The 18,702-nt window shown below is 39.0% G+C and overlaps 1 protein-coding gene across 3 annotated transcripts in view; it reads left to right on the top strand.

Moving 5' to 3' along the window:
- LOC108899472 (mannosyl-oligosaccharide 1,2-alpha-mannosidase IA) overlaps window positions 1-18,702 on the top strand; it is a 174,138-nt gene that overhangs the window by 91,938 nt on the left and 63,498 nt on the right. For all 3 annotated transcript variants that reach the window (XM_051076369.1, XM_051076370.1, XM_018699919.2), the window contains exon 3: window positions 8,998-9,113. In XM_051076369.1, coding sequence (XP_050932326.1) covers window positions 8,998-9,113 — 116 coding nt within the window. The remainder of the gene's footprint in view (window positions 1-8,997; window positions 9,114-18,702) is intronic.

Here is an 18,702-nt window from a genome sequence, read left to right on the forward strand (position 1 = left end):
CCGTCTCCCTCTGATAAGTATTCATCAGCTGCCTGGTGCAACATGCAGAGACTAAACACTGATATGCTTTAAAAAATAAAGGATATGCAGCCGTCCGTGAGTTTAGCTTCAGGCCTCTGGCTCAGTCGCCTCCTCCTCGGCAGACCTCATAATGGAACAAATTTATTTTGACTCTGGCTCTAATGTGCTTTGATCTATCAATTCTCTGTCCCTCCCTTTGTCTTGCCAAGCAAGTGCAATCACACTGGAAGGCACAAAGAACCATTAGATGTAAGTCCTTTTTGCGTGGCAGTTCAACTGTTCCATTACCATAATGGTGAAAATGGAGGGACAGAGGGGGACAGAGATGGGATGCAATTAGGACTCATTGCCTCTAATTTTGTGGATGTGGTCCATTCTGTGGACTAACCGGTTGCATAGGGATTGTAGTGTAGTGTATGTGCACACATGCTAAGCAGGAGATTTATATGCACAGTACTGGTAGCCATGGTAGCACAGCAGTCATACAGATGTATCCACAGAACAAAGGAGTCACCGTATTTTTTCAAACACACAGTACTGGCCTTATGGACAAACATTTGTTAAAAATGTTCTTTTTCAAATAACTCTTAAATAACTATTAATTAATACATGTCTTAACCAAGGCATTAGGCACTACAGAGGAATAGATCATATATATATTCATGTCATGATTGAAAGCTCCAGAAAAGGTACTAAATGGACCTTGTGGTGAGCTATTTTTCTCAACTGCTTGTGTCCTAAACCTCAACTTTTAAGGGAACATGATCGTTAAGTAATTGAAGTGCACAGAGAAAAATGAAAATTTGGACATGATTGGATATGACTGAAAGTTCCATAACTGCTATTAAAGAGATTGTTTCAACTAAAATAGATAAAACATTACAGTGAGGGAAGACAGGAATGGTAAATGGGCTCTTGAATGCCACAAATAACAATGTTTTTATAAATCTGGATCTGCATCAGAGTAAAGTTTTAATTTTGATATGTGAGAACTTTTAGTATATATATATATAAGTATATATATATATATATATATATATATATATATATATATATATATATATATATATATATATATATATATATATATATATATAATACATATAGTTTTAGTTTATAACAGGTTACAAGTCATTGGTCCAGCAGCTATCTGGTGCGGTTTTTCTTCATTAAGAGCTGGGCTGTTTTCTGAGCCGTCCCACCCCCCTCCTTCATCTTCCAGTGCTCTTGTCTGGACAGGGGTGTTACATCAATGTCTCATCCACAACACTGCTTTGCATATTCCTTGAAGCAGGGTCAGCTTTCCTTAGCCTTATGATTTAAGCAATGTGTCTCAGTAAACAGACCTTCCCAAACAGCTCTCTCTCTCTGTGGCTGTCATTTATTCTTCCAGGCTCTCTTCAAATACACCTCTTATTCTTGCCTGATGAAAGGTTTCAGAGGAGATGGGTGATTTTAGCATCAAACCAAAATCCATTGCATCCTTCATAAATGCATGCTGCGTTTGCAGTATTAGTCGGGACTCGATCTTGTCAATGGTTGATTGGAGGATGTGAAATGAGTAGCAGGTACAATTTGTCTGGTGTAAAGAGAACAAATTGTGCAGTCCTTAGTGAAAAGATTCTATGTCTAATGAGCCCCATGTATGAACCCTTGTACTGTGAAGTAATGGGTTGAAAAGTCTTTACAATGATAATCAGAGGGATTAGTTTCCCCCACTTACATCTTGTAGCAAGGATAGGATGGGATCTAGAAGTAAGGATCTTATATTTGCAGCTGCAGAAGGAGGTCTTAGTGCAAGTTCCCTCTGATAGTGGCATGTCATTTTTTGCTGGTTTATCTTTAAACGGTGGCCAAGCTGTTTGGGCCCTGCAGTCAGAGCGACTTTAGGGTTTTTTTTAGGATGCCTGCAAACACAAGCAGCTGACAATCTATATAGACAAATCAGGGTGGAAGCTGAAGCAAGCAAGCCACTGTTACTGCAGAGGCATCTCACATATAAACCTGCACAACAGGACTGTAATGTATGAAAAGGATTCTATAGGATTTTATCTTTTTTAACCTGTTACATGTTGAAATTGTACTTTTAAAGAAATGTCATTTAAATGAAGGTTATAATTTCTCAAACTTATACTTTTCCACCAAATTTAGCCCATTTTAAAGAGGCAGCCAGACATCTTTTTACCAGCAAATTACAAAAACTACTCACTCTGTACTATTACCAACTGCTCTGATAGTTAAATTTTACACTGTGGAAAAATTAAAAACCAAAATCTTCAAGACCACCTCAATGAAATCACTTTCACTTGAATATTTCCCCATTAAATCCTCACTTTTATATCCTTACTGGCATGCCGACAAGGGACTGACCAGAGACCATGACAGACTGCAAAGTCTACCCCCACTCTTGTTGGCACTTCTATGATTTAAAACTTCTACTAAATAGATTTTTATTAAATGGTTTTATTGAATAATGTTCATTTGATTACACTATAAGAAATCATGGATTGAAATTTGTTGCTATGCACTTATGATCTAGAGGATAATGCCAGCTAGAGTTAAACAGCACTTTGACAGACTGTACCAAACTGTGTGTTATGAAAACTAAATTCACATTAAGGTTTTGAGACTGATTAACTTCCACATTCACATTGGCTGCCCCCATCTGTGAGTGAGTGATTTTCCAACAGGTCCTCCCAATTAAACAACAAAATGCATTGTTTATACCTCTTTCTCTTTTCTGATCTGATGCCCAAATCTGTCCAAACAAGTCACTGTTTAAAAAAGAAATGTGACAACACTATGGTTAAAGTTTGGTTAGGTTTAGGCACAAAAACATCTTGGTTAGATTTAAGGAAAGATTGTGGGTTGGGTAAAACTAACTACTTTGTTAAGGTTACAAAAACATGGTGGTTTGGGTTTTCAGAAGTACTTTAATAACGTTACGAGACAGCATGTTTATAATAATAACCATTTGGTTAGAATTAGGAAACGACTGTGGTCATGGCTACAAGAAACCAGCACTGACTGTTGGTAAGTAACAAACTACTGTCTGCTGAGGGCCATAGTTTGCTGACCCAGTCTCTCCAACTTCCTCCTTATCCAAACATAGTGGAGTTTCTATAAGTAACACTACTTTTTCCTCACTTCCAATGGACCAGAGGTATTAACATATACAAGGGCCATTTGCTTAATCATCTGTCTCTGATTATCGACTGCGATGAGCCCAAACATCTCTTTGCCACTGGTGAAAATGCATTCGGATCAACTTCTGAATTGCAGTAATGGCTGCTGTAGAGAATAACCCATACTGCAAATCAGTAGGTGGATTTCCCCATAACCTCAAAACCTGGCTGTCATGAGAAGTGTGCATTTTTAAATGATATGCATCATTAGTTAGAGTAGCTACATGAGGCTGATCCTCCCTCCACACCTATTATCAGTGTTTCATGACTTACTTGACATCTGCTCTTCAGGGAAACTTAAGCATGGTGTTGGTATACTTCTAAGACTTTTTAGTTCATCTTGATTGATAGACATGACATTTCTTACTCTCTGTCTCTCCCTACCTTTTTCATGTTCAGCTCAGTAACCCTACTTAATCCTACTCCCTCTAATCTCACTCTTCTCACCCGCCGGTGCTCTGCTGGCACTCTCCATCCGCTCACCTATGGAGTCATCTCCTCAGTGCACTTTATCTGCGGTGCTAACCGTGTGCCCCGAATAGCAAACAGCCAGGTATCATTAACATCTCACAGACACGTCGGCTCGCTAACCCTGTCTCTCTGGTGCCAGGTAGCATTAGCGCTAACAAGATGCTCATTGCCCCCGCGATTGATAATTGGATACTGGCAACCACTGGTAACCGGGCAGTGTAATTAGTGTGAATCCCAGCGTCTGCATCAATTAGATTGACTTTGATGACGTTAACAGGATGACTTTTGACCGCATCTGTAATATTTTATTCCTTTGGTTGTTTGTGCCATGAGTCACAGGCTGAAATGAGAGAAGCTCTGATTGAGTTCCAGTTTTCCCATGGGTACATTAAAACACTTTTCAATGTACTTAGTCAGTGGAATTTACAATGAACATGGGACAGCATTTCAGGAATTTCAGTATATATTTTTCCTGCATATTGTACACTATAGGCTGGTTAAATGAAATTAGAGCAGACGTGTTGCCTCTAAACTATCCCCTGAGGGATTAAATAAAGGAGTAATTTGTCCTGATTCATATATATCAGTTGTGTGTGTGTGTGTCTGCGCGTTTAGAGAAAAAGAGAGGAAGAGAGAGTGAGGCCAGTAATATCACGATACACAAAGGGGCTGCAGTGAGTGATTGATCATGGGGACTCTGGTCGTCTAATGTAGCCCCCCTGACCGACACTGACTGGCCTGTGACAGCTATGATGAATGAACATCCACTGGCCAATGTCTCACTAATGGATTTCCCCATATTTTGCTTGCCTATACACACCCACAGACACACACACACATCCTTGTGCACACTTCTCACTTGTACATGTGTACACATAATTCCTGCCTTTTAATGCTGGTGCTTAAACGACATGAGGATGTTGATGCACTTTGTGCAGCAAGAATCTAATTTTATAAATGAATGTAACAGCTCATGTTTAACAAGTGATAGGTAATATACAGTATTGATCAGTACTGCATTATTACTGTTTTCTCTGCTTCTCTCTTAACTTCAGTATTTATTCTGTGATATCTAAATACAGTTCTTTTGTTTATAAGTTTATGTTGATGAGAATGTTTGTCATCTTAGTATGAAATGTTCAGCCTAGTACAAAAAGAATTAGTTGAATGATCAATGACTTGATCAACATATATTTAATAAACAGTGTTAATAAATTATTTATCATTTGAGTCATTTGTAAAGAAAAAAATGTGACGTGTGTTGGTTTTAATCTCTCAAATGTTAAGATTTCCTGCTTTTAATCAATTTCATATCAACTGTAAATTTAAAGTCCTTGGGTTTAGGACTGTTGGTTGGATAAAACAAGCAATTTAAAGACAGCACCTTGGTCTTTGGACACTTTGGACTCCACTTACTGCCGCCAGTGCAATGTGAATGCTTCCAATATACACAATGTGAACACAACATAAACTAAAATAATAAAGCTCATAAAACTAGATGTTAGCATAGGGTTTCTCTACAAGACCACAAGACACTAATAATGCAAGACCTGTCTCAGTTGACTTCGTACTTTAGTGGTGTGGAAAACCTCACAAATTTGCAGTTAATCAGATTACCAGAATCAACTGACATGCAGTGAATGTGAGGCTTCTAGAACCCCCCAGGGTCTGGTGCCCCGGGGCAGTTTATTTCTGCTCTGATGCACTCTGTACAGTATTTGAAGCTAATATGTTTACCTTTTATTCACTGTAAATTATGCTTGATGTGATGTGTCATTTTCCCATAAAATGTGGGTCTTCCCATTCATACTTATTGGTGAAGTCATTATCTGATGCATCCTCAGTCTGTTAGTAAAGATCTTGTTTATTATTTGTTTATTTTTTATCCTCACTAGGCCTTAAATATGATGTTAAATGCTGTGAGGACATTGTAATGAATAAGAATGCAAATTGAGTGCTGTCATCCATGTCAGTGTGTGCATGTTTTTCAGTCTTTATACACAATAGAACACACCTATTGCCCCTGTCTTCAGAGAGTCCCCCAGGGCTCCTTCCATTTGTAGCAAAGGCCTGCAGAAATAAATAGGGTCTTAGACCATGGAAGTGAAGGAGTACAACATGATGGATTGATCTGCTCCGTCTATCCTCAGAGTCAATCAATCATCTTAGCTTTGGTGCTGTTTTCAATGGGAATTTTCCACACTGCTGCTTTGCCTTCACCCGCAGAGAGCTACCTCTGGGGTTGGATACCCAGAAGGCATTAGATATCTGATTACACCCCTCTTCTCAGTTGTCACCATCACTATTTGTCATTGAATGGAGATAAGGCTGCTCAGTAAGCAAACTATATAAAAAAAGTACCTTCCCTCATAATAGAGTCAGAGTTTGAATTACTAGATTTCCTTCTTCTGTAACACAAGTAGAAGCAGGAAGTCCTCCTGATATAATACACCAACATATATCTGACACTGCATGTGTACTAGAACGTGGCTAACAACCTTGGCAGATGGTACTGTAGAGTTATGTAGACTACATGTGTCTCGCTTCAGGCTAGCACTGCCCTCTTGCTGACTGGATGAGGTGAACTGCCAGCAGGCAAACCTGGGCAGACGAGTTTTCAAAGACTGGAAATGTGGAGTTTATTTGAACTGAATAGTAACTACCATGGCATGGCAACTGTAACAGAAGTAATAGTAGTACTGAAGTGTAGCTTTATTACTGATTTCTGAGGCACAGAATGCTGAGAGCCCTGTTTTTCCCTCCTCTAATACTAAAAATAGCTCTGGATTTATGGCTAAAGCATATGGCACCCATCATTCAGCCAAGCCAAGTCATTGATCCCTGTCCCACGTGTCCTCCGGCATCCTGACTGACCTCATCAGCTAATCCATAAAGCTGCAGATGAGATGAAAGGTCAGTGGTGGAGAAAGTTTAGCTCACATGGTAATATTAAGTTCAGCAACAAATTCTATGCAGACATCGTGGCTTGTGGGGTGAACACTGATAAAGAGTGAAAATCCCTTTGAGGATAAAGACAAGAGAGTTGTTCATTGAAAATGATTTAATCTGAAACCTGCTGACAGTAAGGGACTTTGATGTCTGTTATAAATCATTTAGATCACATTAGAGCAAGCACACTGTAGCCATCCACCGCTGTGCACTGTGAAAATAAAGGCATCATTTTATTGCTGAATAAATTAGTCGATCAATCTATCTGGAAACACTAGTATATGTACGCCAAAATAAGTCAGAGCAAAAAATGTCACCTGAGAGATTAAACGAAGTGGTTTATCCTCATGCACATATAGTGTTAGTGTGATTAATTTCATTTATGAAGCAAAATGCCATACAGTGCCTACATTAGCTGTTTCCAGTTTTTGCAACATGAGGATGTTGTTGCTGTTTTTTTTTTTTTGTTTGTTTGTTGGTTTGTTTTTTGTTTTATATTGTTATAATTGAGTATCTTTGGGATTTGCACTGTTGGTAGAACATAATAAACTTTTTGAAGCTGTCACATTAGGGTGTTGGAACTCATTGCCACTAAACAATATATTGATTAAACCTGAATTCATTTATCCTTTTGGCCACCTGGGGACATTTGAAAGAAGCCATTCAATGAAAAATTCAAATAGCAAATCTGCAGATACAGAGTAACATTTTGATTCATTTGAAGTTGTGTCTGTGGTCACCTGAGGACTCACAATCCAATACTCATTTTTCCTTTTGCTCTGTTTTGCTCTTTTCACATTACACATGGGAACATCTGGCTCTTTTGCTGCTAAATACTCCACTGTTCATCAGCTATAGTTGCCAGCTTTGTCTGGCTGCTTTTTGTTGCTTGTATAGGCAGTGTACATTCATATTTTAGAGCTTTATTTTTTGTGGAAAAGAGCAAAAACAAAAAGTATCAACAGGATAATAAAGACAGCAGAGAGCAAGAGCCTAAAAAATGCAGGAGAGTTTCATTTTTCCATTTTGTGTTTTGTTGCCCAAAGGTCTGGTTGTCATTTGCATATTTGGTGAGCTTTAACAATAATTTCTGCTAAAAACCAAAGACTTTGATGTGCCAGGTTGCTGCATGGTTGCATCAGATCAATCCAGCCATCTACTGTAGGGTAGGTTATTCTCAGGGATGAACGTAAAGATTTTTCATCACTCATTTAACCAGGTCAGTTTCCACACTATTGCATTTTTTCAAGTAATCTACAACGTGAGCCCCCCGAGCAGTTTGATTCAGTCTATTTAATCACAGTTTCTTGTTATTAAACTTCTGAACCATAATTTGCCCTTGAACTCTTTTATAGTAATTCATTAAGGATAATGTTTATTTTTCCTTTGTGCCGAGCTGTCTGGTTGGAATTTAACTGCATTTGCATAATATTTGGTCATATGAGAATGAAAATAGGCTGTGTAATCTCTCATAAGGCCACCAGGATGGAATAAACACCCTTTAGCATTTCTCATTTAGTTTGTGAAAAGAAATGAATGGCTTCAAATGAGATTCCTGAAGACAGACACACACACAGTAACACACGCAGGCTGAGTGCAACATTTACATACACACAGTTAACAAGGGGAACACATACGCTGAGTATAATCCAGGAGCAGCTGCTAAATGTTTGCTATAATCAATGTATCCGTTTTTTTATTTTTTGTTGTCTCCCCCTCTGGTGGTTGATTCCTAAATGACTTGACTTTTATGTTACAGTGGGTGATGCTTTTTAGCTGGTGCTTTTAATCTCAGAGAGAAGATGCTTTTCATCTGGGCCACACAAAGCTGGTTTAGTATTATCATTCAACATCACTGCAGCAATTACAGAAGCTCAGCATGCAGGGGACTTTTATGTTTTACTTTTTTATCACAGACACTGTCAAGTTACTGTTGCTAATCAGAACATTAAAGGTTTGGGGTTAAATCTGAGCACTTATCTACCTTCCAAGAGCTCAGCTTAGATAACAGCTTGTTGGTTGCTCAATCCTTTCTTTTCTTTTTATACCTCTTATTAAAAACTCTTCATAATTTGACATATCTGATGTAAACGCAAATCCGGTCTTAGCATTATGAAAATTTTCTACAAAGGAAATGCCATCTGGATGGATCACGATGATGCACTTTTAACCAAAACAACATACCAAAACATGCTGGGTTAGGATTTTATTAGTGTGCAACGTTCACAAAACTGTTTTAATTCATATTTAGACCAAAAAATAAAAATAATTAATAATTAAAATATGTATTTATATAATATGTTTTAACATCTTAGAATTTCTGTCCCTGTTTGATCAGGCACTAACTGAATACTCTTCATGCATTTTGCAGGTGGCCTCAGGGGAGCATCCGTCATTGACTCACTAGACACACTGTACATAATGGGATTGATGGAAGAATACAACGATGCCAAGGAGTGGGTACAGACCAGCCTGGACCTAAACTCGGTAAGACACTCTTCCTTCTCATCTAATTGGACACTTTTTATTTTTGTCATTCCCTGTTTGTTCCATAACTCACTTTAAAACCTTGATTAACTCATGTGCAACCGCTGAACCCACCATCAGGCTCGAGCACACTCTGACTACATTAACATAATGAAGTTTTCAGCAGTGACCTTGCATGCTGGATCGATTTTAAGCTGAGCTTTTGTGCTCAAACACCTACATTGTGTCCACTGAGTTTGACAGTTTTCCAAAGCTCTGGAAATTCCAGCGGGAATCAAAAGCTTCCTGTGCGGCCACTGGCCACGCTGTGTTACCCACTGACGGGATTCTCTGCCTCTCTGAAAGGTCTCTGTGGGGCGGAAAATGTGATAAATAAAAGAGAGAGAGAAGAGGAGGGGTCTATGGGATGTTTTAGGTGGAAAAATTGAGAGGAGAGAAGAGGCAAAAAGAGGCCGAGGGCCTTTTATTGAGCGAGTCTGTAATGATGTGGTCAGGGGCAACTGAGGGTTGCCAGTTCTGATATTATATTGGGATTAGTGGAGGCCAGAGAGAGACAGGACAGGTCTCTTTTTTTGATTTGCTGCTAAGTGTGGGTCAGTTTGCCTGTAGTTTTGTAAGTTTTGTAAATGAGAGAGGTCATTTCTGAGCCATCTCTCAGTCAAAGTTTCCATCATGTGTAATAAAATGTGGTTTACGTAATGGTGTGTAATTACATAAAGTTTATAAACTCAACTATGTCATTATGACTGTCAACATTGTACTGTAGATGCTAGACAATAATTAGACCTCTTCACTGCTTGTTATGACAGTATGTCAAATGTCTCAATTTTGGGATGTTTTGTTTGCTGACTCAATTAGCATAAAAAAAACACTTGTTTATTTCAAGGTTCTTGCTAAGAAACCAACTCTTTACTGAATTTGACATGTGTGACACAGCACACATGATGCCCCCAGCACATCTGACTTGTGTCAGAATAGATAGTGTTGAGGTAAAAACAGTTGTGCACACATATTTATTCCACTGGGGAGCAGCCCCAGTTTATAGTCAGGGCTAAAACACACCAGCAGTGTGTTTATGATGTGCTTTTATCTCGTGGAGCTCAGCACCATCTTGATCACTGCCAGTCTTGAGGTCATAAAGAAATGCACAGTGAGTGTTAATTTCACCCACACATCAAAGAACCCCCCCCAGTTTTTAGCCAGTATGTTTCTTAGTCATGGCACAAACACCCCTACAGATAGATATGCATAGTGAAAAGCAGACATGGAGAGAGGCATGATACACACACACTCATGCGGTTTGTCTGTCTCCCTGCGGCCGGTCTATCCCGGGGAATGCAGATGACTATTAACTTTGAGAGGAAGTGTAGCTGCAGGCTGAGGCAGCCTGAGTGCAGAGAGGCAGTTATGGCAGCCGTGGACAAACAGCAACACTGTCACCAATCATAAAGACAACAAACACAGATTTACACTCCATACTGCACTTTGTCACAGTTGTGATCTGCCCCTGCCTTACTCCCTCATGCCGTCATCTCTGGAGGGGGGAGCTCAACCCCACCAGGCAGCTGCTTCATCTCCTCTGAGAGAATTAAACATGACTTATTAGTGCCAATTCAATTTTTGTTAATGGAATAATCTTTTGATAATTTTAGGGCAAATAATTTACATGTCTTGAACAAGGGGTTGTTTTGTGACCTGAAAAACTTGATTCTGTCATCTTCTCTGGGAAAAACGTTTTACATACACATTTATGAATTTGATGCAACTATTTTTCATCTGTATGCTAAATGGAGTCAAGATTGAATGGTGTAAAATGGGGAGGACTGGGTAGTGATGTTAGGCTCTGTTAACACAAAAACACATTGTCACCACACAGACACACTCTCACCTGCACATCTACTTAAATAACTGACACACCTCAGAGAGTCCCCAGTACACTTGACAGACATTTATATGTCGCAGAATATCATGTTTTTGATAGTGAACTCCCTCGTACAAGCCCGCTACAGAGAAAATAACTGACTGGCTCGATATACAGATTGTCAGATATACTTGGGAAAGGTTAACCAAGCTTGCCAAGAGCCTAAGGAAATTTTCTGATGTCCTAATTATATCAAAATACTACTTAACTAAATGCATTCAGAGTAAGACCATCGGCATAGGAAAGTAACACTTAAAAGTTAATTGTATGCTCATTAAACCCAAAATATAAAGCTAAAACAGTCTCCTACTAACTGGTCAATCTTACTCTGAGGATTTTGGTATATTTTTGTTAATATTCTCAACAGATTTTGGACAAGATGTCCAAAGGGTCAGGCTCCAAAAAAGTCAGTAATGTCTTTAAATGTATGATTAATTTTCATGCCTTACTTGGTACATGAAAGGGATATACACAACATCTGGGTTACCTCAAATCTGATTCTGATGAAAAAGGTGGAATCAACCAAAAATGTAGGATAATAGGGCCAAAGAAATCAGTCTTTTTGTCTTGGCAAGCTAGGACAATCTCTCTCTTCTTGTTGTAATACATTTTTATGTATGTCTTGTTTACAAAGGCACATACTATAGCATAAAGAAAAGGGATGGAGCAGAGACACATGCACACACAGGGATTTTTATGCACACACTCTTCTTAATTACATTACAGTGTTGCCAGACGCAGTCACTAACACTGGCTAAGCAGCTTGTTACATTCATCTGTTCAGGCCTGTCTGTCATCCAGACACTTGACACATAGTGATAGCCGGTCTATAACTTGTTAGCATTGAAACAAGGGCAGACAGACAGACAAGGACTGCATTACAGTGTTACAGATGTGACAGCATTTGCAACACATTTCAGTCTATCTCCCCCTCAGCTTACCAAGAGGCTTGGACATCAGCCGCCGCTCATTGCGATCAGTTTTCACAGAATTTGTTTGTTCTGTGGGAATGGAACCAAACCCAATTGCTGAATTAACCACTTTTTCGATTTCAAACCAAGAGGGTCTAGTAAGGCACAAACAACAGATTTTAAAGCCCCATGCCAGCTGAGCAAATTAAATTGTTTGAAATGCATCTTGACCATATGACTTTGAAACAAACAACATGCTCCTGATGCAGATCCTGATGAGCAGCTCAGCAGACAGACTGTCCCATTGTGGCAGCAGAGCCAATTATGAAGACAAAAGAAGCTCCAGAATGTTTCTGCCAATCTTAGCTTTTACCATATTTTTCCACAAGCTGTTGTCGCATAAAGCTTGAATAAGTAGCTGGCATTGTTGCTGCCAGTTAGCATTATGGGGCTTCCTGATCTGACAAGGACTTAGCTAAAATTGTCTGTGTATGTGGCATAAAGTGTTATATGTTGCTCTGTTGTGGGGATCTGCTATCAACAGTTTGGACAGTACTGTATGACATTTAAGTTGTGGTCAAGTAATTGTCTTTGGACAGGTCATCACAGCCATTCTAATTTAAGGAGGGTAATGAAGACTGATTAATGAGGACTTTAAGATTGGGTTGTATTCCCTCATGTTGCATCCTAAATTTTATTACTCCTCTAGACCTCCCTCCTCTTCCTCCTCCTCCTTCTCCTCCCACCCCTGCTCTTCTTCTACTCTTCTGCTCATTCAGTGTTATTTTTACTCTGTCTATATCAATTAGTGTCAGCACTTTCTCTCTCATCTTGAATCATCAGGAAATCTGCTAGATGAAGATGTGATAAATCCCCCGATCATTTTACTCAAATGTTTTGTCTTTTAGAGCTTTCATCTACTTTCTGTCAGGCTCAGCCAGATCTATTATCAGGGTATAAAACCAAAAAGAGGAAAAAGGAGAGCTGTGATTAGTTAATTGATGGATATGATGTGCCTTACAAAGCAATGTGTCTAATAGGTTTATTCTACAGGAGTCCAACCCCTCTACTTTTATAACCATGCTCAACTAATTTGAAGCTATACTCCCAGTGAATAAGGTTATTTCACACAAAATGTTTAATTTGTAGGTGATTTTGATGTTATTGACTAGTTGAGCCTGTAGGCAGTACATGTGTTTCACAGGACCCGAAGGCTTTGTACCTGTTCATTTTTGGAAGAAAAAAACTAACCATGTATTTGTTAGTGTTTAATGTGATAAAATAAGCCTGCAGGCTGACTTTAGGCTGTCTCTGTTGCCATCAGAGCAACAGGTATTACAATTTATTTAGTTTTATCCTGTAAATATACTGTTCTTTATGAAATTCTGTCTCACTGAATGATCTTGTGCAAAAGTTAAAGTGTGCACATTTTTTCTCAGTGAAATCTAATCTACTCTGATTTTACTATTATTGCTGTGCATACATTAAAGGTGTCCCTCTGTGTGTTTGTTGATGATTCCCATGAAGCCTCCTCAGTGTAACCAGCAACGTGCGCTGGCAATAATTCCTGATACACCGCAGTGAAAATCTCCTGAGCCAAAACCAGGACGACAAAGTGACTGGATAATTAGCACATTCAGGCCTGTAATTCCACATCTCAGATGAGACTTAAGTGAGTGTGAAGTCTTGTGGGTGACCGAAGAAACGAGCTGTTTTTTCTGTCATGTTGCACGCTGCCTTTTTCTGCCCTTGAGCAGTTCCGGAGTGCAGATGTTGGCATGTGTAAGCAAAGCATCACTAAACAAGGCCTAGTGCAAGAGAGAGAGACAGCAGAGTGGGAGTGGATGAACCCCACCATTATTTCTGGAGCATACTGTCAAATACAGCATGCATGGGAGGGAGGATCTGGGGGATCACAAGGGTGATAGTGATATGAAATGTGTGGGAGATGTAACAGTACAGTTGTCTGTCTGTTAAGGCTAAGACATCACACTAGAGAACCAGGTAGAGATATTTAGGCACCAGGTTTGTCATGTGCTCCCCTTCCATGAAGAGCTTTTTTTTGTTAGCTTTACACAGTTTTTAATACTACCACACTAAACCACCTGTCTGTCGATCCACCACTTTAGTTCACACTGAAATATCTCAACTACTTAAAAGATAATACAGATAATAATGGTGACCATAGGGTGAATCCTGTTGACTTTGATAATCCCCAGACTTCTCATGTAGTGCCATGAGCAGGTCAAAGTTTTAACCAGTAAAATATCTAAACAACTATCAAATGGATCGGCACAAAATTTGGTAACTACATTCACAGTTTTCACAAGATGTACTGTATGTGAACAAGTTCACATGATCCCTGATCCCCTGAATTTTCCTCTAGCACCACCATGAGGTTGACATTTGTGGTTTTCAGTGAAACCTCTGGACAGCTATCAAATAGATTATTATCAAGTCTGGTGTTTTGACTGTTTAATAGTTTTGTTTATGATTATACATGATGAATGATATGAATACACCCCCATCATCCTCATGTTAGCAGTGCTAATATGCTAAACTAATACACTGAACATGATAAAGATTATACCTGTTTACCATCAGCATGTTTGCATTGTATTTGTGGATATGTTAGCATGTTGATGTTAGCATTGTGTTGTTTATTTTGGGTTATTGTTTTGCCTGCATTTATTAATGTGGTCTGTAATGTGTAGAAAAGCACTGAAGGGGCTGTTTCAGTAGTGATGAAGCAGAATATTGGAGTGTTTTCTCGAAATTGTGGTTGAAGTTGTGCACTTCAGAAACGCATATCTCCCTGAAACATCCTAGAAGAAGAAAACAATCCTTCAGATCTCCCTGAAGTCTCTTTTGTCAGATTTAGATGTCTGTATACAGCACAAAATGTCTGCATTAGCTTGAGGTCTCAATTCCATTACATTCAAATTATCTTTGCAGCAGCATAAAGCATTTAGATGGAAATAGCTCAAGTGTATTTATGTCAGTGCTGTAATAATCCAGATGTAATTGACTTTTTGGTAGAATGAGCGCAGATACATTGCTTATTGTTGTTGCTGTTAATCTGTTCAACCTTTAAAAGGATGCTGGGCCCAGAGGCCAGAAACAGTTTGTGCTGCCAGTTCATCACAGTTTGCTCGCAGACTCGCACACAAGATGCAGTTTTCACACAGGAGAGAAAGTTTTGTGAGGGAGTTGACTTGGGAGAGGATCTTCATCAAATCATCTGACAAATAGCCAGCAGCGTCTCACCAACATAGAGTGTATACTGAACCACAACACACACAGGAGAAATGGAGAGAAATGTATTGTTATCTATTTCTAGTATAATTGTCAACAAAAAGAGTTCAACTCTGCATTCACTTCAGGCAAATATAAAGTGCATGTGTAGGTTGTTATCCCAAAATATTTTCAGCAGCCGAACATATTCTAAATATATTGTGGATTTTCAAGATTGCATCACATCATTGAGGCCGATATTCAATCTTTGGCCGTCCTCATCCAAATTGTGTATCCCAGCTTGTAAATGAGCCTGTTTTTAATCAGTTGTTAATGAGCTGTTTTCTAAATGTACACTTACATTTGAGTTTGAAAATGATGGCAGTTGGTAACGAGGATGAGACCCGGAGCGAGGTTGTTGTTTACCTCTGTGGAACTGTTTGTTGACCCCTAATGACCTACTGTCAGTTCTAAACGAGACCCAACTCGTTCCCAGTCCAAGGAAATGCAGTGTCATTTACAGTGCCGCGAGATGCTTCAGTGAGGATGCTGTAACCCCCGAGCTAAGGTCAAACTGAGCTGACATTTTGTCTCGGGATCTGGAGGGCAAAGGACATTTTGTGTAGGTGGTTCATCATTATGGATATTTACCAGCACGTTCTGTATCATTTGTGCTCTTTGTCCCTGTGGACTCATTTGGCAGAGGCAAATGCTGACATGGGATTCTGATTACTACAAGGAGGACAGATCTGGCTCAAATTCAGAGGCTCTAATTTACATGTTAAATGTAAAAAATGCCTGGAATATTGTTTGTTGACCTTGAGGCTGAAATTTTTATGAAAAGCTTTTGAGATATACTGATAAAATATGGTGCAAAGACATTAGCAGCTTATATACAGTGACATCCAGCTCACTGTTTTGGTTTTATAGCCCACAGCTTTATGTTTTGGTCCACTCTCCCCATTTCTAGCTGCAACAGGCACCAGTACCAAACAGCAGAGAGACAAAGTTGGCAACCAGCGGATGACTACAGTTAGCAGTTAGCAGCTAAAGAGCCAGATATCTCCCTCAGCGGTTGGTGAAGAGCAAATCAGAGCTTTGACTTATATATTCCAAGTGGCCAGAAACACACCTACAAATAATTCGTCACATTGGTTTCTGCCTGCTGGATTTGTAAATAAGCAGTATTTTGCTAACATGTTCATATCAGTGTTGTGTTTGCTGCCTATTGCGCTGCCTCCTAGTGGCCAAACATTAGTTCATGCACATTTAACAGGTCACACCAGAAGACATATATCACTTCCAATATATACACTAAGCTTCTTTATAATACATAATATGTATGCCCTGATACCATAGTATTTGTCACAAAGATGTTATTACGTTACATATATTGATGTCTTGTTATAAATACAGCCGAAATGATTAACTGATTGACAGAAAATTTATTTTCAAGATTTTTGATCACTGATAAATCTTGTAAGTCATCTAGCAGCGATAAGGACAAATACTTTTAGCCTCCACCTTCTCAAATATTTGGACTTGCTGCTTGTGAGCCTGGCAAAACAAGCAGTTCAACAAACTCACTTTGGGCTCTAGGAAACTAGTGAGTTTTTCACTCCCTTCTGACATTTTGTGGACTCAATTATTCATTGACTTATTGGGAAAGAAATGTCTACAGATGAATTTATAATGAAAGTGTGTTTTAGGTACAAGTCTGTGGCACAGTAACTCAAAATCATGACATTATAAAAACTCCACAGTTTCCTCACAAGAAATAAAAGAGGAAAATGAGAAAATGATCAGATTAGATTTTGGGCCACCTTTCTGCATAAATCCACAAATAAACTCAGGACAAACTGATTTCCTTGAAGCAACTATAACTCATTTAGTTTCATTTATATGTCACTGCGGTCATGTGAAGAAGTATTGAAACAGAAGTGTTTAGAATTGATTCATTAACTGGCTCAGTTAATGACCTCATCCACATAGCTAGTCATTTAATATGTCAGCGTGAATTTAGTAGAACTTGAGGCAACTCAAGTGCCTCTTTTTTTTCTCATCAGCAGTTTCGGAGCAAGCAAGACTCCAGTGCTGCTGAGACAAAGTGAAGGATGCGGCTCAGTCAGCAAGGCCAAATACAGTGGGAGGTATATGATAAGAGACAGAGGCAGACAGTAACACACAGAGACAGGAAGAGGGAAGACGGACTGCAGCAGGGTGAATAATAACGGCAGAGTGTGAGCTTTGCAAAGTCCCACGAGACCTGGAGCATTATCATAGAGTACTCGGTGGGGAGCTGCTGCGTCTCCCCGGAGAGAGCAGAGACCTGTACACACAATGCTGCTCTCCCGATTCTGCATGTGTACACGTGTATTTGAGAGAAAGCGAACTTAAAAGGTGAATATGAGCTCTGAAAATAGACAGATGCAGATTGACAAATATCGCAGGATGCCGAGGATGTAATTGAAGAAGATGCAGGGCTGATGGGTTGAGTTGTAATTCAGCTATAATTTATCACCCTGGTGGTATTTGATTAATTATTCACCAGGCTTTTAATTTACAATTTAATGGATTTAATGGAGATGTTTATGATCTTTTGTGCGTACGTGTCTATATGATGATGTTTGGGGAGACGTTAGCCGCTGATTAATTACCGCTATTCTACAAGCCAAGTGTTATCAAAGAAATAAAATAAATCATACCTTGATGAGATTCGAACCATTAGCCTGTAGTTTATCTTAATGCCTCTCTGCTCGGACCATTTAATCAGGGTTTATTGGTCTGAGACGGAATAGGAAGCATCTATCCCTAGCTTGTAAAAATGCATCATGGGAATGTAACAAGAGCATAGCAGTCAAGTAAAAAAGAGAAGAAGTTGCTGATGTGTTGTGACTGGTAATCATTACTGTCTAATGTCTGTCAGTTGAAATGAAAATCTGAAAGAGTCACTTTAAATTTCAAATTACCACAATGAATAAGAGACACGACTCCCTGATGTTTTGAAAAATTAAAAGGCACTTCTCACTCAAACCAACATAAGATCTTTTTGATTAGGGTTTTTTTTTTATTTTTTTTATTAGTTTTATTATTTATTTTGTCTGTCATCAGGGTGGGTTCAAAGAACAACACTGCACTCAGTAATAAAATGAAATGGGAGCTTCACTCTCTTGGAACATGCTAATATACTGCAATGATAGCTGTCTATTGAAAAAGCAGTAACTTAATTAGACAAACAGTTGTGGGACTTTTAAACCAATCTTAAAACTGCTAATGTCCATAAATAAACCATCTAACGTGTCACCACACTGTTTTCTAGTTAAACTCTGATCAAATAATTTGAAACTATAATTTTCTTATCACTGATTCCTGATACCTAGTTTGATGTCTCCCACCTAAATATTGAGCTGTGTGGGCTCATCGTTTGTGAGGTCCCATTTTTCATTGGCATGAAGTTAAGAGCTCCCTTCCCATCAGAGAAGGCTGCTTAGCATGCTCCAGAGGTTAGCAGTCATTAACACTA

Source organism: Lates calcarifer, linkage group LG15 (genome assembly GCF_001640805.2).
Source record: "Lates calcarifer isolate ASB-BC8 linkage group LG15, TLL_Latcal_v3, whole genome shotgun sequence".
In the NCBI taxonomy this organism is placed as follows: Eukaryota; Metazoa; Chordata; class Actinopteri; family Centropomidae; genus Lates; species Lates calcarifer.